This window comes from Sciurus vulgaris, assembly GCF_902686455.1.
Source record: "Sciurus vulgaris genome assembly, chromosome: X".
Lineage (NCBI taxonomy): Eukaryota > Metazoa > Chordata > Mammalia > Rodentia > Sciuridae > Sciurus > Sciurus vulgaris.
In genome coordinates this window covers 32937227-32964088 of record NC_136471.1, presented here as the reverse complement: position 1 = coordinate 32964088, position 26862 = coordinate 32937227, and the positions used below count along the sequence as shown (strand labels likewise).

The following is a 26862-nucleotide window of genomic DNA, read 5'->3' as shown; positions in this document are numbered from 1 at the left end:
CTAGCTGCTTCCTCCTACCTTTGACTCAGGATCACCTGAAAAGTGGGAAATAAGAGAAAGTCTGGCTACTTCTTACCTTAATGTTACATGCCAGAGCTTTCCCATCATCTCCTTTAAGCATCAGCTTCATTCCTCGAAGGGACTCCATGGCTTTAATAAAGTCCGTTGACTCCTGGTACTGTATAAAGGCCTCAAATGTCTGCAAGCCAAAGCTAAACCCCCCAATGCTCCCACCAGTCATCACTTCTCTGTAGGGGTCAAGCATAGGGATATCCACATTCTTGATCTTCCCGAAACTTTCAAAGACTACCCGAACAATCTCTTCACACGGCTTCTCCCCACTGGAACCTTTTGGTGCAAACCATTTACAGGGCAAGCCTTCAAAATATATGGAATCTGGGCTCTTATCGTGGTCCTGCTCTTCAGCCCCATCACTCAGTGAGGCTTCTTTTTCCCTGGGGAAGTGTTCCCACTCTCCCAAGGCATCTGTAGCCACTACTTTTAAGTCTGTTTTCAAACCATTTAGCTTGATGATCTTCCCATGTAACTTTGCCTTTAGGATTTGAACCAAACTTCTGGTTTCAGCCTCACCCTCAAATCGGATAAAGTCTTTTGTACTCTTGGAGAGCCGAACTGTGGTGAACTGGTCAGGGCAAATCAGGCTCTTTAGCTGGTCAAGAACTTCCCAGTTAGAGAAAGGCCTCACAGGATCCATACTTTCTGGGAGCAATACACTGATCATCAGTTTTGCTATGGGCTTGAGGTAGAGGTGCTGAGCTGCACAGAGCTCTGTTGCCTCAGAGTTATCATATACCACTGTGACTGTCATGGTATCCTCAGACCACCTTAAAGGGCAAAAGAGAAAATTTTGATACAAATGGAGCAAAATACAGATTTGGATTGTGAAACGGTACTTGAATTGCTGGGTTTAGATCTTCACTATGGGTAGAACTAAAACAATATCTTACAACTCATAGAACTAATAAGCAATCACAGTAGGGATGCAGGATACAAGGTTGATACAAAAAAGTCAAGAGATTTCTTATATGCCAACAACGAGCAAGCAGAACTTGGTATTTAAGACATGATACCATTTATATTAGCATCCAAAACAATGAAATATTTTAGTATAAATCTATCAAGTGTGCATAAGATCTATATGAGGAAAACTGGAAAACTCTGATGAAAGATATCAAAAAACTAAATATGTGGTCCATGGATAGGAAAGCTCAAAGATGTCAGTTCTTCCCAATTTGACCTATGAATTCAGTGCAATTCCCATCAAAATCCCAGAAAGTTATTTTATAGATAACAACTTATTGTAAAGTTTAGGCAGAGAGGCAAAAGACCCAGATTAGTCAACTCAATATTAAAGGAAGGAACAAAGTTGGAGGACTGACACTATCTGACTTTAAGACTTATGGTAAGTCTGCAGTAATCAAGATAGTATGGTACTGGCAAAAGAACAGACAAATAGATCAATGGAACAAAATAAAGTCCAGAAATAGACCCACATAAATACATTCGACTGATCTTTGAAAAAAAAGAAGCAAAGACAATACAATGGAGCAAAGACAGTCATTTCAACAAGTGGTGCTGAAACAATTGTACATCCCTGTGACCTTGGATATGCTGATGACATTTGGATGCAATGCAGGCATGATCTTTTATATCTGGTGAGTGGAGTCAATCTCTCTCTCTCTCTCTCTCTCTCTCTCTCTCTCTCTCTCCTCTTCCTGATCATCATTTGAGCTGCTTTCCTCCACCACTCTTTCCACCATGGTGTTCTGCCTCACCTTGAGCCCCAAGGGAATAGATTTGACAGTCTATGGACTGAAACCTGTGAAACTGTGAGCCCCCAAATAAACTTTGCCTCCTTAAAATTGTTCATGTAGGTCTTTTGGTCACAGCAACAAAATCACTGACTAAAATAGGCAGTTTTGTTGTTAGGCAAGAGTTCAGGGATACCAAGATGGCAGAGACAGGGTATTAGAAAAGCCACTGGAGGACAAGGAACCAAGTCTCATCCTTGTTTATAATAAATCCCATTATCATGACAACTCCTGCCACTGAAGACTTATCACCATGACAACTCTTACCGTATGTTTGGTATATTAAAATGACAAATGGGGGTAAAGTGGGAAGTTTTCTAATTTGGTTTTCTAAAGTAACTAATGGGGGGAAATTGTCAATATTCTAATCATGTATCATAAGGTAACCAATGGGGGCAAATGGGGTAAGATCTTCAATCAGGTCTGTATAAGGGAGAGACTGCCTCACAGCTCAGCATATAAGTCACTAATTTCCGAAGATCAGGGCCTTGAGCTCCTCTCTCTTGCTTGACCCACTCTGCTTTACCTAATGGAGTGCTGCAACCACCTTCACCTTCAATAAATCTGTACTTTGCCTGTTACTTGAGTGTGTCTTGCACAATTCTTTGTTCAGAACACCAAGGACCTGGACCCCAACTGGACACCCTGATGATAACACTATGAATGAGAACATAATGGTAAAAACATATTGTTATACATGTGCCCAAACTCCTAGAATGTATAAGACCAAGAGTGAATCCTAATTTAAACTATGAATTTGGGGTGATAATGATGTATCAATGTGTTAGTCAACTGTAACATATACCATTCTCGTGAGGGATGTTCACAATGGTGGAGGCTATGTGTGTGGTGGGACAGGGGATATATGGTAACTCCATACCTCCTGCTCTATGAACCTAAAACATCTCTAAAACATAAAGCCTAGTAATACTAATACTAATAATAATAATATCTAATTTTTATTTAATAATATTTAGTGTGTTTTAGAACTTTCAAAGAGTTTCCATATATTCTATCTCAGTTTCCTTAATGATAAAATAGAGAAAATAGAACTTCTGGGAGGATTAAATAAACAAGTATAGGTAACATCCTTACAATAGATCTGGCACATGGAAAGTTCTCAATAAACATAAGAAATAGCAGTTATTTATTAGTGGTAGTAGTCTTGCTTTATCTCGTTTTATTTATGAAGCAGCCTGTAAGAAGTGATTATCATACCTGTTTTACAGATGGGGAAATTCCAATAGAGTCAAGGAAATTAAGTGGCTTGCCCATATATTAAAACTCCAAAATTCCAAATCTTGAATCAATTATACACTTGATCTCAAATGTAAACTTCCATAAAAACTTGCTGGGAGTTGTATACAACAGGGCAAGGGTAAAATATATGTAGCACATTAATGAATGTGCACCCAATTGATGATTCCAACACATACACTTGATTTAGCATCCTTTGTCCAGGTTGGTTTCCAAGTCTTTTTGAAAATTTTCATTGGTACATTATAATTATAAATAATGGTGATTTTCATTGTGATGTATTTTATATGCACATAACATAATTTAATCAATTTCATTCCCCAATAATTCCTCTTTCAGGAATGAGGATTTATGCTCCATTTGTGTACAACGTGTCAAAATGCATTCTACTGTCATGTATAACCAATTAGAACAAATAAAAACAAGTAATTAAAAAAACTCCTCTTTCCCTCCTTTCCTCCCTCCCCATGACCTCATTGCTCTACTGTACTGGTCTCCCTTTCATTTTCATGAGATTCCTTTTTCCACTTTTTCTCTCTTTAGCTTCCAATTATGAGAAGAAACATATGACCTTTAACCTTCTAAGTCTGACTCATTTTGCTTAATGATATTCTCCAGTTCCATTCATTCTCCTGCAGATGACATACTTTCATTCTCCATTATGGCTAAATAAAACTCCACTGTGTGTATATACCATACATATTCTTTATCCATTTATCTGTTAACACAAACCTAGGCTATTTGGCTATTGTGAATTGCACTGCTATGAACATGGGTATGCTTACCTCTAAAGTATGCTTACTATAATTTTTTATATAACTAATGAGGAGTGGCATAGCAGGGTTATATGGTGGTTCCATTCCTAGTCTTTTGAGAAAACTCCATGTTGATTTCCATAGTGGTGACACTGATTTATAATCCTACTAACAGTTTAGAGGTGCTCCTTTTCCCCCATGTCCTTCCCAACATTTATTATTGTTTGTATTCTTGATGATTGCCATTCTAGCTGAAGATAAAACATCAGCATAGTTTTGACTTGCATTTCCCTGATAGCTAAAGATGTCAAACTTTTTTTCATATCTTTGTTGTCCATTTGAATTTCTTCTTTTGAGAAATATCTATTTAGTTCATTTTCCCATTTATTCAATGGGGTTTTGGATTTTTTTATATTAAGTTTTGGAGTTCTTTATATATTCTGGATACTAATCCTCTGTCAGAAGTATCTGCCAAAGATTTTCTCCAATTCTATAGGCTCTCTCTTCATTCTTTTGTTTCTTTTGCTATGAAGAAGGTTTTTAATTTGATGCCATCCCATTTATTAATTCTTGGTATTATTTCCTGAGCCTTAGGGCCCTATTAAGGAAGTCATTGGCTGTACCTATATGTTGGAGAATTGCCCGATGTTTTCTTCTAGCAGTTACAAAATTTCTGGTCTAATTCCTAGGTCTTTTATCTACTTTGACTTGACTTTCATGCAGGGTGAGAGATAGGGAACAACTTTCATTCTGCTACATATGAATGGATAAATAGTTTTCTCAGAACCATTTGTTTTAAAAAAGGCTCTCACCAATAGATATGTTATCCAGACATAAAATCAGCAAGGATATTTCAGTTCAAAAAATACTATAAATCAAATGGACCTAAAAGATATCTACAGAATATTTCATCTAACAACAGTTGAAAATACTTTCTTCTTAGCTGCTCATGAAACTTTCTTTAAAATAGACCATATTTTAGGACACAAAGCAAGTCTTAGTAAATACCAAAAAGTCAATACAATTATTTGCATATTATCAGATCAAAATGGAATGGGAAAATTATAGAAATCACTGAAACACACTGAGATTGAACGATGTGCTTCTGAATGATGAATGGATCATAGAAGAAATCAGAGAAGAAACTTAAAACTTCTTAGAATTACTGGGAATAGAAATACAACATACCAGAATCTCTGAGACACACTATGAAGGCAGTTCTTTTTTTTTTTTTTTTTTTTTTTTTTTTTGGTACCAGGGATTGAACCCAGGGGCACTTAACCACTGAGCCACATCCCCAGTCCCTTTTATGTTTTATTTTGAGACAGGGTCTTGCTAAGTTGCTTAGGTCCTCACTAAGTTGCTGAGGCTGGCTTTGAATTTGCAATACTCCTGCCTCAGCCTCCCAAGTTGCTGGGATTACAGGCGGGCACCATGGCACCTGGCCTATGAAGGAAAATTTGTAGCACTGAATACCTATGTAAAAAAAATCAGAAAGATCCTAAATAAACAACCTAATGATGCATCTCAAAGTCCTGGAAAAATCAGATCAATTACAAAAGCAGTAGAAGGAAGGAAATGGTTAAGGTCAGAGCCAAAATTAATGAAATAGAGAATTAAAAAGGATCAATGTAACAAAGAGTTGGTTCTTTGGAAAGATGAACAAGATTGACAAACCCTTAGCCAAACTAACCAAAAAAAAAGAAGAGAGAGAAGGCCCAAATAAATAATCTTAGAGCTAAAAAATGAGCTATGCCACATATATCACAAAAAAATTCAGAGGATCACTAGGTGCTATTTTGAAAATTTACATTCCATAAATTGAAAAACATAGAAGAAATGGACAGATTTCTAGACACATATGACCTACCCAAATTGAACCAAGAGGATATAGGAAACTTAGACCAATAACAAGCAATAAAACTGAAGTAGTAATAAAAAGCCTTCTCTTTTAACTTTGTATACTTCTTGCTTCAACTTTTAAATGTTTACAGTAAGCACTGTTAAGTTTGCTTTAAAATTTTTTTGATTAAATGCAGAAACATGTAATAACAAGCTATTAGAAGGAAGTAAATTACAACTTCTGATACAAACTTGTCTAGAAAAGGTTCAAAACAGATTAATGCAATAGCAACCCCCCCACTGACCAAAGACACCCCTCTATCTGCCATCAGTGTAAATGCTTATAGGAATCTGACCCTATAATCAAAGTTTGTGTGTGAGTCATGACTGAAGCCTGGGAGATTAGAATAGGACTTTTTGAGCAATGAAGTTTCACTTGGCAATTGCAATAGTAGCTGCATCACAAGTTGCAGAACTTATTTATGAAACTGCTTTGTTGAGACATAACTGATATACAACAAACCACATTTCATAACATATACTGTGCATGTATCAAAAGTGTATGTTTTAGTAAGTTTTAACATATGTACCCATGCTCATAAAACTATGATCAAGATAGTGAAAACACTCATCATCCACCCAAATTTTCTCATGCTCTTTTGTAAACCTTCTTTAGCCTTCAGCAATCACTGATCTGGATGCAAAATGCTTATGTCCTAACTGACTTATTTGGTAATGTAATAAAAATAGATTTTTTTTTCTGGAAAATACTGATACAGTGCTAAATTTCAACAGGTATTTTCCTCTGAATCAGAATGCTTTCTCAATTCCAAACTAAATGTACCAATCTTTATCTAGTTAAAGCTTTGTAGGGTCCTACTTTGCTCTCGAAAATAGGCCTAAAAAGGTTTGTATGATACCTGTTTGTAACTCTGTTTAAATCAAATAAACATATGATATATTTTAAATTATATATTAACTATATTATATTTAATAAAGTGTATATTAATTATATATTATTCATTAAAATGTATCTGCCAAAACATTGAGACCAATTTATTAGACTATTACTATTAGATTATCTGATTATTTAGAACTATTATTAGATTATTTAGAACAACCTAACTTACCCTCTAATTTACTTTTTAATATTCCTGTGCTTTAGCTGACAGTAATGGTAGAATTCATTAACATTCCCATCATTTTCACCATTGTGATATCCATGATTCATTTATTCAACAACGTTTTCAGAGTCTAATATAAACCCAGCCCTGATGGAAAAGAATGCCATTATTATGACCTTCATAAATTAATCAAAAGGTCAATTTAAAAAAAAAATACTGGTTCTTTTTAGTTACACTTAACACTAGGGTTAATTTTGACATTGTTATAAAAGCATGGAGTATAATTTGCTCTAATTCAATCCCCAGGGCTTCCCCTTGCCCTCCACTCCTCCCTCCCCCTGTTCCTTTCCCTCTACTGTACTGATCTTTCTGCTATTTACTTATATAGTTTTAAAATTAATGTCTTGTGGATGTACGTGATGGTAAGATTCACTGTTGTATATTCATGTATGTACATAGGAGAGTTAGGTCAGATTTATTCCACTGTTCTTTCCTTATCCTGACCCTCCTCTCTCCCCCTCAATCCCCTTCCTCTACTTCACTGACCTTTCTCCTATTTTGTTGGAATTTCCCCTCCCCTCAAAAGGTCAAATTTTAATAAATACTTTTAACTATTTCCCAGTTCTCTTATGTTTCACGTTTCCACCCTCTCCACCCTCCTGCACACATCTTTCTGCTAGCTTTGTGATTAAGAGTGATACTACTAAAATAATTTATTCCTTAATACTTTTAGAGAGGCCCTTTAACCTTAAAAGGAGGTCCTTTAACCTTAAAAAAAATCACAGTTATTCAATAATGCTTACACTGTGTGCATTCTAGCAGTGTCTTGTGTACATAGCTTTATGAAAATATTTCACTCAACATGCTCCCAATACCAGAACTTTTCTAGAAGATTCTCAGAGAACATGCTGCTTTCTCTAATCACCTAGAACCACATCCTCCTTACCACTGTATCTAGTAGCAAAGCTGGCTAAATAACAGTAGACTAAGAGATTAGGGGAAAGGTAACAGATGGAAATGTCCTCCTAAGCCTAAAACAGTTGTTTAAACCTGCAGTGAAAACTCAATAAATTCTGCACAGACCATCCAAAATCATTCCAACACCATCTCTCATTTCAGAGCATATTAGACAGACTCATCTTATACCTCTCAGGGTTTTAAAATCAAATTAACTTTAAACACTGAAAGTACTTGAGTCATAAGTATCCACCCATTCATTCTCTCTTGTTCTTTCTCACTCAACTATTTGCTGTCAGAGTGTTTAGCATGGTGATCTGAATGAGGCACATTTTAAAAACAACCATAGAAAATATAGGACAATCTGCATAATTCAATATCCTCTTTTGAAGTAGGTCTTGGCTTTCTTTATTCTCCAGACTTTTGAACCTCCAAGTTAGTCATTTTTAAAGTATTTTAGATGTGTAAAATTATATCAACATAGTTATGTAAGTCAGCAACGCAATCAGGTTTTGTTAGGGTCAGATCAACCTAGCAAATTTGCAATTTTCTGGTTGTATAGAACCCCAGTAAACCTAGTGCAGTGGCATATGCCTGTAATCCCAGCAGCTTGGGAGACTGAGACAGGAGGATCGCAAGTTCAAAGTCAGCCTTAGCAAGTAAGCAAGGCCCTAAGCAACTTAGTGAGACCCTGTCTCAGAATAAAAAATAAAAAGGGCTAGAGATGTGGCTCAGTGGTAAATTGCCCTGTGTTAAATCCCTATTAACCCCCCTCCAAAAAAGAATTCCAGAAAGTTTTGACCAAATAGAAATAGCACATGGCTCTTTAGTCAAGATGCCATGGATGAATGTTCAAGCATTCTGACACATCATTAACCCAAACATTTTAAAAACTGAGGCTGACCATATGCTGTGATCTTTGAATAATTTCAAAATCACATCATTAAAATGAGCTGTACTCGGTTTTGCAATAGTAGGAATATGGCCAATATATAACCATCTAAACGACCAAATTCCCAGATTTAGATGGTATTAAAAGGATTATTGGGCAATGAAGATTTCTGGAAAGAAAAGAAGTGACTTGTGAAGATCCTCGGCCATTCAGTAATGATAATTTGCAACAGTGAAATATTAGGGTTTTACCAAGAGAATCTCTTCCAAAGAAACTTACCTCTAAGGTAGAGTTTAGTGTGGGGATTTTTTTTCTTGGTTCTAGGGATTTAACCCGGGGATGTTTTACCACTGAGTTACATCCCCAGTCCTTTTTATTATGTTATTTTTGAGACAGGGTGTCATTAATTTGCTGAGAGCCTCCCTAAGTTGCTGAGGCTGGCCTCACACTTGCCATCCTCTTGTCTCAGCCTCTCCAGTCACTGGGATTACAGGCATGTGCCACCACACATGGGAAATTTTGATCTCGAAATCAAGAAAACTGGATTCATGTTAGTTCGTCTCTCTGGGCAACTTCATTTTCTGATTTTTCCTCCCCTGTGTCAAAAGACTCTCCTAAGGTTTCCTTTATGTGATGTTTGTGAAAGCAAAGTGTTTTGAGTATTTCTGAGGCTAACAGAAAATAAATTAATGTTTAAAAAAAGAGTTGTATTCAGCGTTTTGGTGCAAATGCATTTACATAACTCTGAATGCTGCTGAGCACAGGTGTCCTCCCATGATAGCAAGAAAGGGAGCTATTTTTAAAAAACTGTATGTACAAAGCAGTGGGCAGACCTGTCCAACCAGTCTTTTAGTCTTTTACCCCTTCTTCAGCACTTTGTTGAAAAACACCTTTTCCAGACACCTCCAGCCAAGAATGCTGTTTTATACCTTGGATTAATTCACCATAATGCTACTGAAGTTGACTCATTGCTTTCTGCTTTCTCTTCTCCACGTGACTCCCTGCCCCAAAGAAAAGAAAAGAAAAGGAAAGGCCATCATGGATGTAAAACAATGTGGCTGAGTATCTTCCATACTTTTCCCTCATTTACTGAGTAATCGTAGGATTGTTTGTGGGAAATGCATCTTATGAAATTACCAGTGTTTTGCTTCCAGGTTCTGTCTTCAGTCTGAAAATTCCCTGCTGAATTCCTGCCCACAGTCGCCATCTACAGGAGAGAAGCAACCTTCACACGGGACCCAGCTTTGTACTACCAAGTTTCTGAGTACATCAGCATTTCCCAAGCTTTTTAAAACTCCAGGGTGAATTTATTTGAAAGTCCCACAGAACCACATATTACCGAATATCTTCTGTGGCAAATGTGATCAAGGCAGGAAAAACTTGGGAGGTCACAGTTCATGTGAACTCTTCATGGTAATCTGTGGAATCCAAACCAGGCAACACTCTGCCAGAAACAGGTACAAAGTCAAAAGTGGATGAAATGGTACAAAATAAGTAAAACAACTGTATATTTACAACTTTAAGCATGAAGAGTCTGAGATTGACACAGTTTTACTTATATACCATCATAATCTGGTTTTGTACCTGTTTTTATTAACAATTCCAGATATTGATATGGTCAACACATTTCTCACTTTTCATGCCTACAGAGAGTTCCTGTAGAAATTTGATAGCAAAATTTTGTAGAAATTCTATAGAGCATTACTACAGATTTGGTAAGAGATATTCCCCCTCCATGAAGATTTGTATTTTCTATTTTTTTTCCTGAAAGACCACTACCTTTTTCAAAAGACTACTACCATCAGAAATAACTACCATGAAATTTTTTGTACAGATCTTCACAAAAATGATTTCCTCGAAATATATTTTCAAATCTATTTTGTCAAAGGACAAGAATTCATTTATATGGCTCATTAACTATTGTCAAATTGGTCTCCCGAAACATTAAGTCAATTAATCAAGCCATCAGCAGAATGAACATGCCTGTTTCCCTTGCAGCCCTACACACATTGGATCATTATGACATTTATGTCTGCTACCTTTATTAGTATATAATGGAAACTCCAAGTAGCTTTCATTTGCATTTAATTTCATGTAGACAGAAGCTCCAGCCAACCTTGTATCCATATTCCACTGCCGGTTCAATATCTCCAGTTGAATATTTCATTGGCATCTCAGACAAACAAGTGCATCAGAGCTCTTACTTTCCATCCCCCAAAACTGTCCTTTACGTCAAACTTGCTCCTTCCCACCTAGTGATTACCATCTCCCTAAATAAAGTCACCATCCACTCAGGTGCTTAGACTGAAAACCTAGGGCTTATTCTTCCCTTCCTCTCTGATTCAATCCTTTTGCAAGTCCTTTTGACTTTACCACACATTCCAAACCCAATTCCAGCTTCACTGCTACATCCTAGGTCCAAGCCACCACCACTTGTCACCTGGATTCTTGCAACAGCCTCCTCTCTATAGTCTCTTCTTTCATCCTTTCTCCAACAGAATCTATTCTATGCACTAACCAAAGTGATTTTTTAAAAAGTCTCAAGGACTAGAGGTGTAGCTCAGTGATAAAGCTCTTGCCTAGCAAGGATGAAGCCCAGGGTTCCATCCTCAGTACTGAAAAAAAAAAAAAAAAAAAAAAAAAAAAAAAAAAAAAAAAGTTGTTTTTAAAGAAATAAGTAAATAAGAACCTTAAGCCAGACCATGTCACTCCTCTGTTCAAAACTCTCCAGTAAGCTGGGCATGGTGGCACATACCTGTAATCCCAGTGATTCTGGAGGCTGAGGCAGGAGGATGTCAAGTTCAAAGCCAGTCTCAGCAATTTATCAAGGCCCTGAGCAACTAAACAAGATCCTGTATCTAATAAAATATAAAAAAGGGTTGGGAATGTAGCTCATGGGTTCAATCCCTGGGGGGGGGGGGGACCCTCTATGGCACCTCTTTCAACTCATTTCACCTTCTCCCCTCCTGCCTTTGTTCTCTCCATCCAGCCCCACTGACCTTTTTACTGCCCCACTAATGCACCAGGTTCATTCCACAGGGTGAACTCGGAATTCCCCCTGTCTGAAGGACTCCCCCAAGATTTCTTCAGGGTTGATTCCTTCTCATTTTTTTTTTCAGATTTGACTTGAATGTCACCTCAGAACATCTTTCCCTGAACATTCTGAAATAGAATTGGTACCAGCCCTGTCACAGCAACGTATCACCCCATTTTATTTTCCCCATAACATTGAAGCTATGCATTCACAATGTGTATTTGTCAACCTGTTTTTGTCTGTCTGTCCCTTCCCTTCCCATGAGGGCAGAGTTGCATGTGTCTGGTTCACTAGTATATCTGAGCCTAGGACAGTGCCTGGCTCATATAAAAAACTAATAAGGCTAAATCCTACCTAAAACAGAGACTGTTCAAAAGCTGCATTTCAAAGTATGACTTCCATATTCAAAATGCTAAAATTAGCACCTACAGACCAATAGTAAAATGATAATGCAGATGCACATGCTCTTTGGACTCCTAGAGCTACTAACATTAATGAACATTGAGATAAATTCAGGTATACCTACCAAACACCTACCCAGTTAGACATTTTGAGGACTACAGTGATGAGTCACCCCTAAAGAACTAAGTCTAGAAAGAGAAAGGACCTATAACTTTTTTTTTCTTTTTTCTTTTTTCCTTGGTACTGGGGATTAAACTCAGGGGCACTCAGCCACTGAGCAACATCCCCAGCCCTATTTTGTATTTTATTTAGAGAGGGGGTCTCATTGAGTTGCTTAGCAACTCACTTTTGCTGAGGCTGGCTTTGAACTTGCAATCCTCATGCCTCACCTTCCCCAGCCACTGGTCTTACAGGTGTGCACCACTGCACCCAGCTAGGACTTATAACTTTTAATCAGAATATGAAGAATAAAATGGTGAATGCCATGAGACATATAGGGTACTTTGGGCCACAGATAAACAAAAATGGTCTTAACATTCTTCACATGAAATGATTGTTAGAATTCCTGGGAATGTGCTTGGTGGGTTTAAAAAGTACCACTAATGGGACATATATAGTAACAATTGCACTTGTCACAATAGCCAGCATAGGAATGGTCTCCACTGCCATTTGCTAAGCAGTGGGGCAGGATGCTTAATGCCCTGCAGTTCCTGGACAGACCTGCAAAATAAAGATCTTCCCATGACAACACAGAAAGGACTCCTACCTGTCCATCTAGAAGACACAGAATGTATTCAGGGACTTCCAGATTAATATTTCTACATGTTGCCTTCTCAGGTAGTCACTTCTGAGTTATTTTCCCCCCTGAATTCTCTATATCATTTTGACCTAGATCCTACAGTCATCAAATATTTAGGGGAAAGAAAACTTGATTCCAAGAAAAGGATGAAGAAGAATAGCAAGGCCCACCACAATGTCTCTGTAGGATCTTAGACTTTCAGTCCCACATCAGAGGAAAGATACCACTCACAGAAAATCCTCAATCCCTAGCAGTCAGCCCTTCCCCAATGATGTTCTGCATGCCTGTGTTATGACTATTCTCATTTCACAAAGACAGTTCTACTGTACCTCTGATAATTCTGTAATTACACAGTAAAGCAAGAAGCTAATTTTGAATTAGAATCTTCCCTGGTGGGAGCTCCTTTCTCTTGAGCAGGAATTCAGAGCCTACAGAGTCACACAGCTCCCAGGAATGGGGGTTGGGGACTGGGCAGGGAAAACAGAACACTCAGCCCCTAGCTAATGGGGTCAGTTCTGTCCAGCTCTGCTCTCTGGAGGTGAAACATAACTCAAGACTTCTAGCATCTTAAGATAGGCTGGAGATTCCAGTTTTTATTGAGATCTTTAGCCTTTTCAATGTTGACCCCTATTTCTATTGCTTTTTCAAATAGAGTGCAGGCTGAAGCACATCATCTAGGCCTGAATTTGACCCAAGGCCCCTAGCTTGCTCTTTCTGCACACTGGACCCAGGAATCTGCTCAGTTGAATGCATTGAGTATTCCCCCAAAGAGTCAGGATATTTAAAAACAAAAAGAAAGAAAGAAACAGCTAAATGTACAGACAACTAGGTAAGGGACTCAAGAAAGGAGGAGCAGGGCACAGACTCAGGGACCCAGGTAGGACATACCAGATGATTGGTACCACTATTGTCATGTTCTTCCTTGCTTAAAATTTCTCAACCTCCCCTATTCCTTACTGCATCACAAGGTCCCTCCAAGGCTCTCCAAAACACGATTCCCCCACCTTGCCAGCCCTATAGTTTATCATGTCCCTATGTTCATCCTCCATTCTAGTTGACCAGTCTTCCTTGAATTCCTTCTACGATGATGGTTTGTTCAGTCAAATATCCCCAGACCTCATTGAAATCCTACCCACCCTTCAAAACTTTGCTCACGCTTCACCTCTTTTATGAAACCTTCCCTGTGACAGTAAAAAGCAAAAATGCTTTTGAGTTCAAGGTCTGGTGTCAAGCAGACCAAGGTTCAAATCTCACCTCCACTACTGATCAGCTGGGAGATATCCTTGGGTTTGTTACCTAAATGCTTTGGGCTTCAGAAGATGATTCATGCTGAATATCCCTTATCTGAAAAGTTTAAGACTACAAGTGTTTTAGATTCTGGATTTGGGAACATTTGCATAATAGATAATTAGATATCTTGGGGATGGGATTTAAGTCTAAACATGAAATTCATTCATATTTCACATACATGTCATACACATAACCTGAAGGTAATTTTATACAATGTTTTTAGTGACTGTGTTTTGACTGCAGACTGTCACATGAGGTCAGATGTGGAATTTTCCACTTGTGGTGTCATGTCAACACTCAAAAGATTTTGAATTTTGGAATATCTTGGATTTCAGTTTTCAGTTTAGGGATAGCCAACCCCAAACAGTGTGCATGCCCTTCTCTCCCCCCGCCCACTCTCTCTCTCCCTCTCTCTCTTCCGTACAGGATTTTTGAAGGATTACATAAAATAATGCAAAGAAAGCACTTACTCCCCAGCAAGTGGCTAATTAATGTGAACTCTTATTGTTATTATAGCTACTCAATTTTCACTGACCTTCCTCTCCTTCTGTAAGTGCTCCAGCCCTTCTGCTCCCTCTTCTGGGCACAGCCCCACAAGATTCCATGCAGTCCATATTTACTCTGTGACCCAGGTATTGACCTGCCTCACCTGAAGCTTAGCTTTAAAGCTTCTTAAAGTGCCAGGAGTATGTTGGATACAACACAGAATCCACAGACCCAGGTGGACACTGAATCAAGAGTTGCACAACTAACACCACCTCTGAAACAAGTCCACAAAAGTCCCTCTCTCCAGCAAAGGCAGGAGTGCATGCTGGGAAGATAAGTATGTAGCTAATCTCAGAGGCAGAGAACTGCACCAATGTTTACACCCCCCCCACACACACACACACACCTTCTGTTATATCCAACATGGCCCTCACTTCTGCCTTCCCTAAACTTCAAGCCTCACCTTCCTTCTGATGTTCGAGATAAACACAGAACCAGTCAAAGTTCACTCTCTTTACATGAGTATATGATGAGGAACCTGAACAAACAGGCTACACTGCAGGTGTGATCTTTGACTAGGACTAAATGGAAAGCCTGTAATCCACTACTACAGAAGCAAGATGGCCACTGCAGGCCCTGTCCCCCTCCCTCATCCCATTGGAGTAACAAGTCCAGCCCCATCCATCTTGTGAGGTATGCAGTAGGTATGACCCCCTGGGCACCAGTGCCCACAGTCTTATTGCACATCTCACTTTTCTCTCTGTTTACCAGGATTAAAAGAAAAAGAATTTCATGGAACTTACTCCATGCTTCAGGTTACTCCATGTTTCAGGGGACCCCCCACCCCCAAAAAAACACAGCACAGAAAAAATGTGACCACTGAAATGTCATATCCTTTAAAAAGCAAACAAAACAAAACAAACGAACCCAGAATCTGAGAATTCCCAACTACATTATCCCAAGAATGGTTTTCCAAACATGAAAACTGAGCCTTACCCAACTGTGCCTTACCAACTGTGCTGCATGAGTTTACTTTTTCAACAGCATGAGGTTTCAAAGCTAGATTTAGAGGCAGGCAGAAATGGACAAAATGGACATGATCTTTGAGATTTGATGTCGTATGGAAAATGAAAAGGCCAGAAGGGTAACCAGCTCCCTTACTGGAACCAGTGTTCCAATACAAGTTGCCCCTTGGAGTTAGCAGCATTCAAAAGTTCTCTGGTAATGATCAGTTTTAAAGGAAGTTACAAAAAGCAGGCAATAAAATGTAAAGCAGGTAGGGCTGGGGTTGTGGCTTGGTGGCAGAGTTCTTGCCTAGCATGTGTGAGGCACTGCGTTCAATCAACACGGCATATAATAAATAAAATAAAGGTATTAAAATTATTTTTAAAATGTAAAGAAGATGGGAGTTCCAAGGACCAAGACTATGATTCCCCTGCGTGCAGGAATGGCAGTTTTCCCCACAGCCTGGGTCTCCCTAGCTTACTTCTTCCCCTCACCCCTCTGCCTACCAACCCAAGCTCAGCACCCAGCATTCCAAATGCCTTGTGGGTGACCCTGCTCTCTTAGTCAAATTAAAAACAGTCTTATTCCACCCATGCTGGAAAACTCCCAGTGGAGACAGAATGTCTTGAGAAGTCTCTGAAACCAAGGACCTAGTCATCAGGGGGACGGGTAGGGACAGTGGAGCCCTGCTAAATGGATGAGTGCAGAGGCAGCAGAGAGAAAGTTGAGAGCCCGAGCCCTTGGCATGGTGATCTAGCAGGAGAGGGCACCTTCAGTTCTCATTAGTGGGATGACACTGCCAACGCACTCTAAGGGAATGCCTCGCGTGACCTCAGCTGTAGCAGCCGCCAGAGTGAGCCCTGGAGTGGGTGCCAGAGCGCCCCCTACTGCGGCGCCAGGGCCAGAGGAAGCGCAGCAGGGTGAAGGAAAAGGACCAAGGGAAGAGACTAGATGCATCTCTGGAAAACCTAACTCCGCTGGGGCTGGAGGGGAAACCCGGATCCCCTGCATAGCCCCTCCCCAATCCCCACCGAAGGTCTGGTAAGGCCCTGTCTGCGAGGCATCCACAGCTCCGGTAGGCCAGGGCGGACAGCCGACACAGACGCAGTGGGACGTGGCTGCCTTCTCTGCGAGCAGAGCATAGGGCATTTACCGGGAGACTCAGGAGCCGTTGCGTCTCCACTCTGGGCTCCTCTGGGATAGCGGGTTTGCCACCACCACCGCCACTGCCGCCGCCGCCGCCCCTCTCCAGCTGCAGCAGTAGCCACAGTCCACACTCCCAGTCGCTCCCTGCGACGGTTGTCCGCGAGGCCAGCTGTTGAATGGCTCGCGTCGAGCGCACCAGGAGCATAAGAGTCCTCGCTGCATCCAAGTCCGCGACGCAGGCGCGCAGCCGGGTGCCAACGCCCCGCGCACCCCTCGCCCCGCTGCGGCCCTGGCGAGCTCACAGCGACGGCCTCCCGGCTCGGGGCTGCGGGCTGCGGGCTGCGGGCTGCGGGCTCGCCTGCCTGCCCGCTTGCTCTGCTCGGTGGGCTCTGGCCAAACCAATTGCCTCCCCTCGCCGGCTCCGCCCCCCTCGCTTCCATCCTTCAACTTGCCCACAGGACCAATGGCAAAGATGGACTAGTCCCGCCCCTTTGATTTCCCCAGGGCCAATCGCCTTCTCAGGAGGAACCATTCAAATAACCCCGCCCCTCTAGTGCGGCAAAGCAGGAGCCAAAGTTTATCCCAGTACGCCGTTGCTCCTGACGATTCTTAAGCTTTGGCCAGGCTTCCCACCCTCTGGCTCTCACAAGGTTACAATGATTTTAAAGACTGCAACTTACCTGGTCTACCGATCCACGCACACAGTAATGCCTTCGAGGAAAAGAGTATAAAAAGGCTAATGAGAGAGGTGCTGTTGCCCACCTCACCTGTGAGGCGGGACTGCTGAGAAAAGGTCACCCAATCGGCCAGATCTTACACATCGCAAGGTGAGCAGAAACCTCGAAGATCGTCAACTGACTATCTCTGCACTGGTTTTGATTGTTGTCGTTGTCCCATGTAGAGAAGTCCTGCCCTTGTAAACTGGATAACCTCCAGCAACTGAGATTCACTGCGGACTGCAGCGTGGGCCTCTTGGCCTCCTGGATTGAGGTTGAGTGAGACCCCCCCCCCCCCCCCGCTGGAACATTTACCCTTTCGAGGCCGAGCACAGCCAGCCTTGCCCCTTCTTCCTCCACCGTGGTCCCACAATTTGAAGACAATTCTGGCTCACAACCCCTCCAGGCTCTGCTGCTCCAAAGACTGAGCTCAAGTCTCTTCTCTGAATTTAAGCCAATCCCTTTATACCATTTGAAAGTACAAGGCAGGAACTGAGTCTTTCCTTCTCCCTCTCCCTACCCCAGGGTACAGTCCCATCTGCAGGAGTAGACCCAGGGTGGGTCACATCCCTGTCTAGACGAATTTTCAGTTTGAGCTCCCTAAAGTGGCATTCGCTTTCTTGACTGCCATATTACGAACCTGACACTTATTAGATTTACTCTCAACTCACCCCTGGGGGTATTTCTCACAGTGGTTGCTATCCAGGGCTCTGTTTTCTACTTGATTACCTATTATGGGGGGGTGTTAATTTCACTCTCTTCTGTCAAGACATCTTTACTGCTCATTCTGTCCTAAATATACCTCCATCTCTGCTTGTTACCACTGCCTTTGCTCAGAAACCAACCCTGTTTTGCACCACAACTGCCAAAGAGCTTCTCAACTGGTCACCTTGCCTCTAGGCTTTCTCCCTCCTGGCTGATTTCCCAACACTCTTCTCATCCTTTTCACACAGGAAGCCAGAGTTAGATCTTAAACACAAATACAATCATGACACCACATCCCAACTTAAAAGCCCATCCCAGCTGCCCATCCTTTTGCTCTCTCCCCTCACCCCCATTCCTTTCAGGCTAAGATCCAAAACCCATGGCATAGCATGGAAAACGTTTGGTGATCTGGCCTCATGTGCCCAGTTCATTTCTAGCTATTACACCTCCAATCCCAGAGCACTCTATACTCAAGGTAAACTGAACTTCCTGTTGTTACACAGTAGAGCCTTGGTCTCAGATACTTTGATACCTTTCATACAAAGTCCAAAATAACCTTCTCCCTACCCTACTATACCTGACCTGTAACACACTGATGTATCTTCATTCATTGAACAAGTACATCATGTACATCCATCACGTACCAAGTACTAGGGGTAAAAAAATGTGCAAGAGTCTAATACTCCCAAGCCTTAGGATGTAATAAATTTTGTGTGTTATTTTTCCTGTAAAAAAATAAACAAATGAAAATGTATAAGATTGGGTCCTTCCATCAAGTGCTCCTCAGTAGGATTTAATGATCCTGTTTCCACTCACATTGTCACACAGACATCAAAGCACTTAATTGGTTTCTTTGTGAGGGAGGGAGGTACTGACTGAACCTAGGGCCTTAGAACATGCAGGTACACTCTCTAACCCTAAAGCTACATCTCCAACCCAAGGAAGCTAATTGGAATGGTCGCTTTGGACTTCAGACTCATCCAAATAAATGAAGGGTTGAGGAATCTAAAACTGAGCTTTTCTCTCTTGCTGAATATCAGTAAATAATGTTTAAACTCATTCCATTAAGGTTGGCAAATTTTTGTTTGTTTGTTGTGTGGTTTTTGTGGGGGGATTTTTTGTTTATTTTTTGTGGGTTTTTTATTTTGTTTTGTTTTGTTTTGTTTTGTTGGTAGTAAGGATCTAACCCAGAGGTACTTTATCCCTGAGCTACATTCCCACACTTTGTTTTTATTTTGATACAGGGTCTCGCTAAGTTGCTTAGGGTCTAAGTTGCTGAGGCTGGCTTTACACTTGTAATCCTCCTCCCTCAGCCTTCTGAGTCAAACCGCTGGGATTATAAGTGTGTACCACCACCCCTACCACGACTGGTAATTTGAAGACCAGAGGTTATGACCCTTTTCTTTCATATTCAGTTTAACTTTTAAAAACCCAACTTGTAGGCACGCCTGTAATCCCAGTGGCTCAGGAGGCTGAGATAGGAGGATCATGAGTTCAAAGCCAGCCTCAGCAACTTAGGTAAGCCCTAAGCAACTTAGTGAAACCCTGTTTCTAAATAATTTTTTTTAAAAGGCTAGTGATGTGTCTTAGTGGTTAGGCGCCTCCGGGCTCAATCCTCAGTATGAAAATATTTTTAAAAACAACTTGTTAAAGTGTTCTGCATGTGCTTATGGGTGGGTGTGTTGAGTTCTTTTTCCTTTTGATTTTTCACTTTTAAGATCAGATAAGCAATTTGTAACATACTGTTTCTGGATCTGAAGAGAAAGCATATGAAAAAGGAGTGTATGTTATACAAATGAACCAGTTGTAATCACGCAGTTACAGGACTTTGGGTTTTTGTTTGTTTGTTTTGGTATTGGGGGTTGAACCCAGGTGTGCTTTACCGCTGAGCTATATCCCCAGCTATTATTTATTTATTTATTTATTTATTTATCTTGAGACGACGTATCACTAAGTTGCTTAGGGACTCATCAAGTTGCTGAACTTGTGATCCTCTTGCCTCAGCCTCCCAATTGCATGTGCCACCTCACTCTGCAGAACTTTGGTGTTAAAGTGGACTTTTAAGTTAATTTAGTCAAACCCCAACCTTAATGCCTAAACTACTGTGTGGGCAATTTTTCGTTCTTTACAAAGTTCTTAGCTCCCTAGCCTCTGAAAATAAGGTTTTTTTGTTACTGTTAAAACATATGGTTCAGCAAGGCCCAGTGGTGCACACCTGTAACCCCAGAGACTTAGGAGGCTGAGACAGGACAATGGTGAGTTCAAAGCCAGCCTTGGCAACTTAGTGAGTCCCTGTCTCTTAAATAAAATATTTTAAAAGGGCTGGGAATGTGGCTCAGTGGTTAAGCACCCCTGGGTTCAATGTCTGGTAGGAAAAAAACATGGCTCTACATGTCTGAGTTTGCCACATCTGGAGTAATTTGAGGGACACCTGAGATATTTCTCTATTGTCCATTTTCTCCCTCCAGGGTTTGATGCGTCCTCAGGATCTTCTCTTTCCAAATGTAAGACCTACTTGGAAGAATCACACATTAACATTTACTAGTTATTAACACTTGGCATATGAAAAGAGGCATGGCGTAATGGGAAAAAAATTTAAAGGCACATGTACCAAATTGCAATTTTCAAAGTGTTTTCACTTATTTTGTCCTAATTGATCCTCATAGTAACCTGAGTAAATATCTTTATTTCCATTTTACAGGAGATGAAGTTAAAATGCATCTAGGTTAAATCATTCAGCAGGGTATTTGAATTTCAGTTCTGCCATTAACACTGGGCAAGTGACTATGCCATTCTATGACCGTTTCCCTATCAATAAAATCGGATGAGATGATTTGCAAGTGTCCTTGCAGCTTTGTCTGTTATCCCCTCACTTCTGCTTTCTGTGATTAGAGTACTGGGCGACAAATTGTTTAGGCATTTTAATGGTTACAAAAAAATCATTTTGGCACTTGAGATACATTTCGGAAAGGATAAGCTCTGGGGAAATGCCAAAGCAAACAGCATGGGAGCAATGACTACTATAAAGAAGAAAATATGAGGGTCCTAGAAAAGAAGATCTGAACTCCAAACTCATCTACTCCCTAGGTCTATAATACAATGACTTCAATTCAAATTTTGAACTAAAAATTCCAATTCATTTGCTTTAATGATCAAAGAGTCTTTTATGCACACCTTGATTAAAGTCTGTTTTGGCAAACTATTTGATCACATTCAGAGAATAATCAGCAAAAAAATTATGTAAAGAAATCTATTGTGCATCACTTGCTTATTCCATATAGCAAAGAGGGAAGATAAGAATTAAAGCCTGGGGCTAGGGTTGTAGTTCAGTGGTAGAGAGCTTGCCTGGCATGTGTGAGGCACTGGCTTCAATTCTCAGCACCACATTAAAATAAATAAAAAACCAAGGTCCATGGACAACTAAAAAAATTACACATATATATCTATAGGTTTAGATATAGATATATATGAAGAAGTTAAAGTCTGAGGATATCATTTGGAAGGAACACCAACTGGCAAATGGATGCATCCTAATAATTTATACAAGTCCTGAGGTGAGATGCTTTCCCTTGACCATTTGTTCATTTTGCTGAGAGGACTGAAGGAGCACTGAGATGCAGCTAATCTCGTGACTATGTATTTGCTTAATCTTATAAGAAAATACAGGCTTTATGCCTAATATAATAGTAATTTAAGATGCCAGGTGAGAAGTGGTGATCTTCAAACTGGCTGCATAAGAAACTGAAAGCTAATTCCTACTATAAGAAAGCCTACTTAATAGTCTGTTACTTTTAGAGCAATTAAAAACATATTTAATTTTAGTGGAATTGGCTCATATTATACACATTTAATCACTTTTTCAGTAAATGGCTCTAAAGACAGAATAAATAACTCTAACCTACTTTGCTGAGTTCTTAGCAGAATTAATTATTTGATTTGAAAGGGTTTCAGGAGTTTTCTAAAACAAAGGCCTACAAATTAGGAGACCTAAATTTTAGTCCAGGCTCTGCCTTCAGTAGCTGTGTGACCAAAGAGATTCATTTCATTTCCCTGGGCTCAGTTTCTCCATTTGTAAAATGACAGATAATCAGGCTTAATAATCTGTACATTTTGTATCTGACATTCTAATACTCTAGGACACTATACTCTAGGACATCAGCATATATATTTTGGTAGCTTAAAACTTCAAGAATCTACTTTTGATTTTCCTAGAACTGAATTCCTACAAAATTTTCCAAAATGTCTCACTGTTCCCAGACACAGTCACTTAGGCATGCTGATCCTATAAAAACTATCCAAATAGGAATAGAGCACAATGTGATAAAGATGCTGAAAAAATAAAAATGGAATCCAGACTTCCACATTCATGAGCAAGTAAATGGAAGCCATTTCTTAGTAACTGCATCCCCTTACATTCTAGAAATACTCGTTCTATTTTTTTCATGATTTTCTCTTCAAGGATTTCATTACTCAGCCTCTTCTCTAAAATGAACCAGGAGCCATTATCACCAGCTCTAGAAACACTATGACTATTTATAAGACTTGAAAAGAGATGCTTTTAAAAGAAATTGGCATTTTATGGAGAGAGGAAAAGAAAAACAAAACAAAAATTGTGTGCATAATATAGTCTCAACTAGGCTAAAAAACAGTAGTGCATATGTTAAAGACTGGATGGATATATACCAAATAGTTAAATGACTGATCTCTAACTGGCAGGGTTTCCCCTTCACTTCAGCTTTTTTTAAAAATAATATTTAAGCCAAACACAGTGGCATGCACCTGTAGTTTCAGCTACTCCAGAGGCTGAAGCAGGAACTCAGCAGTTTGGGACCAGCTCGGGCAACAAAGAAAGACTCTATCTTAAGAAAAATAAATATATACTTAACAAGTGTTTGTATGTTTGTAATAAAAATATAGATATGTTTTGCATATTTATATGTATTCAAATATATATTTGTTTATATATTTATGTATATTCAAAATATATTTTTATATATTTATATACTCAAAATATATAAAACATATTTATATAGACATTTATATATTCACCATATTTATATATAAATACATATTTACATACATTCATATCATATATATGTAATCTTAAATATTATGTATTCAAATATATATATTTGAATTACCCTCCAAATATCTTACATCAGTTAAACACTAGTAGTCCCTCTCACCCTTTTCTTGTCTCTCAAGGTGCTCGTTAGTTTTTTCTTTCTAGTACTGTTTCTTGGTCTCCACCCAATGAAATATCAAATGCACTGATTGCTTTTTAAAAATATCTTCTCTGTACTGGTATATCCGAATAGGGATTGTTTCTCCTTAAAATGCAAATCTTCTCTTTCACTCTTACTGATGGTCATTGACTTTTATCCGTGGTCAGTAAGTTGTGATGTAGAGAACTACAGAGGGAAAAAATTGCTATGTATAAAGAACAGTGGTTCCAACAGTTTGCGACAAGGATATACAGTTTTTTCTTGGTTCTTTTTAGTTACACATGACAGTAGAATTCATTTTAATATAATTAAACAAGCATGGGATATATCTTATTCTAGTTAAAACCCCATTGTTATGGATGTATATGATGGTGGAATTCACTGTGGTGTATGCATATATGTACATGGGAAAGTTATGTTGGATTCATTCCACTGTCTTTCCTTTTCCTGTCCCCGCTCCTTCCCTTCATTTCCCTTTGTCTAATCCACTGAATTTCTATTCCCCCCTCACCCTGCCCATTATGGGTTAGTTTTCACGTATCAGCAAAAACATTCAACCTTTGGTTTTTGGGAATTAGCTTATTTCACTTAGAATGATAGTCACCAGATCCAAGGATGTACAGTTTAACTGTTGATCTACAAGAACTTTTTCAAAAAGAGCTACCTTGCCCTTTGTTAAGTTCTGGATTAATTAATATCTTACCAAGTAGGAGCCATTTCTTTCTCAGTCCATCTTTTACCTTTCAGGTTACCATCTGTGCTCAAGTATATGTTCTCTACCTGGAGCTCTAGCTATTCTGGATTTATGTCTCTGTCCCTTAGGGTAATACTTATAATTAATATTTATCAAGCACTTTATGAGACTCTTCATTCATCCAATCCTCATAAAAGCATTATGAGTTTGATATTTCTGCCCCTATTTAATACATGAGGGAAAACTGAACCTCTAAGGGTGTGACATATTCAAGGTAAGTTAGTGGTAAAACTGGGGCTAGAACTCAAATCTTCTCACTCCAGACTCTGAAATCTCCACTCTATTCTACTACATCTCTGAGTTCTTCTCTTTCAAGGCAGTGCTCTTAAAGGCTTAAGTGCCCCTTCTATACTGGAGCCCTTGTATGTAGAAACCTCTGCCCAGCCTGCCTAGCAGACTATATTTGGCCAGGCCCAATCAGTTCTCTAGAAGTGATTTATATTTTAATTATTCTGTAGCTTTAGTGCATCATCGAAATAGTTTTTTTAAAACATGTCTTGGGGATATTAAGCTGGTTACACTCACTGAAAAATGAAAATAAAAAATAAATTAGTATATTAAGCAAAAGAAAAATCCCAAACCTTCATCTATAACACTATGTTGAAAGATGGTTTTCCTGTTCAGTGGTGAAGTTTAACTTAAGATAGTAAATTGGATGACACTGAAACAAATGAAATGTGCTTCAAAGAGGACTGGTGAAATTGCAGTACAAGGAAATACTATATATGTTTAAAAAAGAATGAGGCAGATCAGTATGTGCTGATAAGGAGTGCTTTCCAAGCTACACTGTTAAGAAGAAAAAATATATATACAATAAAAAGTGTGAACAGTATCCAATCATTTGTGAAACATATATATATAGCATAGATACTTGTATATGCATAGAATATACATATACATTATACATATATAATTTCATGGTTACTTGTATATACATAGAATAATACATTAAAAGATCTCTGGAGGGATCGAACTTGTGGGAAGGGCAATGGGTGACAGGTGCAGAGGAGACTTACTTTCCATTTCCTATCCCTTTATACCATTTGAAATTTTACCATTTGCTGATATTGTCTCTTAAAATATTTTTAGTCCTATAGTACTTCACAACTTTTAAATAACTTTACACATGATTTTATTGGATATACATGCAATACAAAGTACTAAATATTGAGCTGTATCTTAGAGACCTTCAAACTGGTTCCAACCTCCAACCTACTTTTCGGTTTCCCCTCTCCCCACTCCCTGTGTGCTCCAGCCACACCTGAGAAGATTGATCTCCACTTTCCCTCTCTCCCTGTCAGCAGGGCCTCCAGCTCCACTCTCTCACTCTCTTCTAATTAATGTAACTAGGCATTGTGTTCCATAATTACAGGGTTTGTCAGTGAAATCAATAGTTGCCTCCCTTGCGACAATGACATTTTAACTCCATCAATCTCCCCGGAGCCCAGCAGCTTCTCTAAGCCAACAAAACTCCCAAGATTATTAACATGTCTCTTTGCTCTCATTTTCATGCATGTGTATAAAGTAGCTGATTCTCAATTCAATGATTTCATACACTCCACCTGTGATTATTTGGAAGAAAAATGATAGTTGAATGTTTATTTTAATGGCTTTTTAAGGGTGTAATTTTTGTACCAAAAATCTATTATTGTATGTCTATGATTCTATGATTTTTAATAAATTTAAAGAGTTTTGTGAACTTAAATGTATATTTTTAAATGATGATCTTAAGAATCTAAGAATATCCCACATCAAATTATGCTTCTCATATGACTCAGTTTCTCTCCTCTAACCTCAATTCCCCCAAATTTTCCCTGCCCTACTCCTTAATGGAAGACTTCTACTTCTATTATTTCTTTAGAACCATAACATATACTTGAAAAAGCCCTGAGAAATCATCTAGAGATGGGAAACTGATAGGACAGATAGGACATAGGATCTTCCCAGTCATGTAACAGGTTAATGGCAGAGTTAGAACTTAAACCCAGGATTATTGTTCACAGCCAAATCAACTACCCATGATAGCATAAAAGCTCTTCTCTCAGGCATTGGTAATTGTCCTAGAAATCATTCAATCAATGATCATCAATCAATTTGCCCAACTGAATCTGAAGATTTACTGATGGAGGAATGGCTTAGTTGGAAGATGGGTCAAAAGAATAACTAGGAAATACAAGATCTTTTCCTTTGTGTTCCTTCTGGGAGAATTTCTTTCTTAGTATTTAGTACAATTAACCAAGAAGATAGGTCTTCTTCTATGCAGAGAAGAACCTTATGGTTATCAGTCAATGATATCTATCATGATTACTACCCTTATTATTGTATTTTTTCCAGCATATGTTAGTAAGATGTGAAGGTGGTATGAAACTGTAGCAGATGAAACCATATAAGCACTGCTTCCTGCTTTTGACAAAAATTGTGCTAAAATTAGCCCCTAATCCCCACAGATTTGAGCCACAGAAAGCAATTTAGCTTCTCGTCTTGTTTTTCCAGCAATCAGTCTGCACCAATTAAACAACTGGTGATAAAGAGAGAAGTACACTTTACATATTTGTGTGATGAGAACTGCAAGTGTTCTCTGCCTTCAACTATAGTGGCACCTGGTATCACCCCAGTAGGGGGAAGCAGGCCAACAACAGTT

General features: G+C 39.3%; 1 protein-coding gene across 1 annotated transcript in view; it reads right to left on the bottom strand.

The window, feature by feature from the left end:
• LOC306650910 (A-kinase anchor protein 17B-like) overlaps window positions 1-17215 on the bottom strand; it is a 29862-nt gene extending 12647 nt beyond the window's left edge. Inside the window, exons 1-2 of the mRNA XM_079123356.1 lie at window positions 16829-17215; window positions 77-845 (exon numbers count right to left, since the gene is read on the bottom strand). Of these exons, the coding sequence (XP_078979482.1) occupies window positions 77-829 (753 nt within the window). The 5' untranslated portion in view covers window positions 830-845; window positions 16829-17215. The remainder of the gene's footprint in view (window positions 1-76; window positions 846-16828) is intronic.
• Between the last annotated feature and the right edge of the window lie 9647 nt (window positions 17216-26862).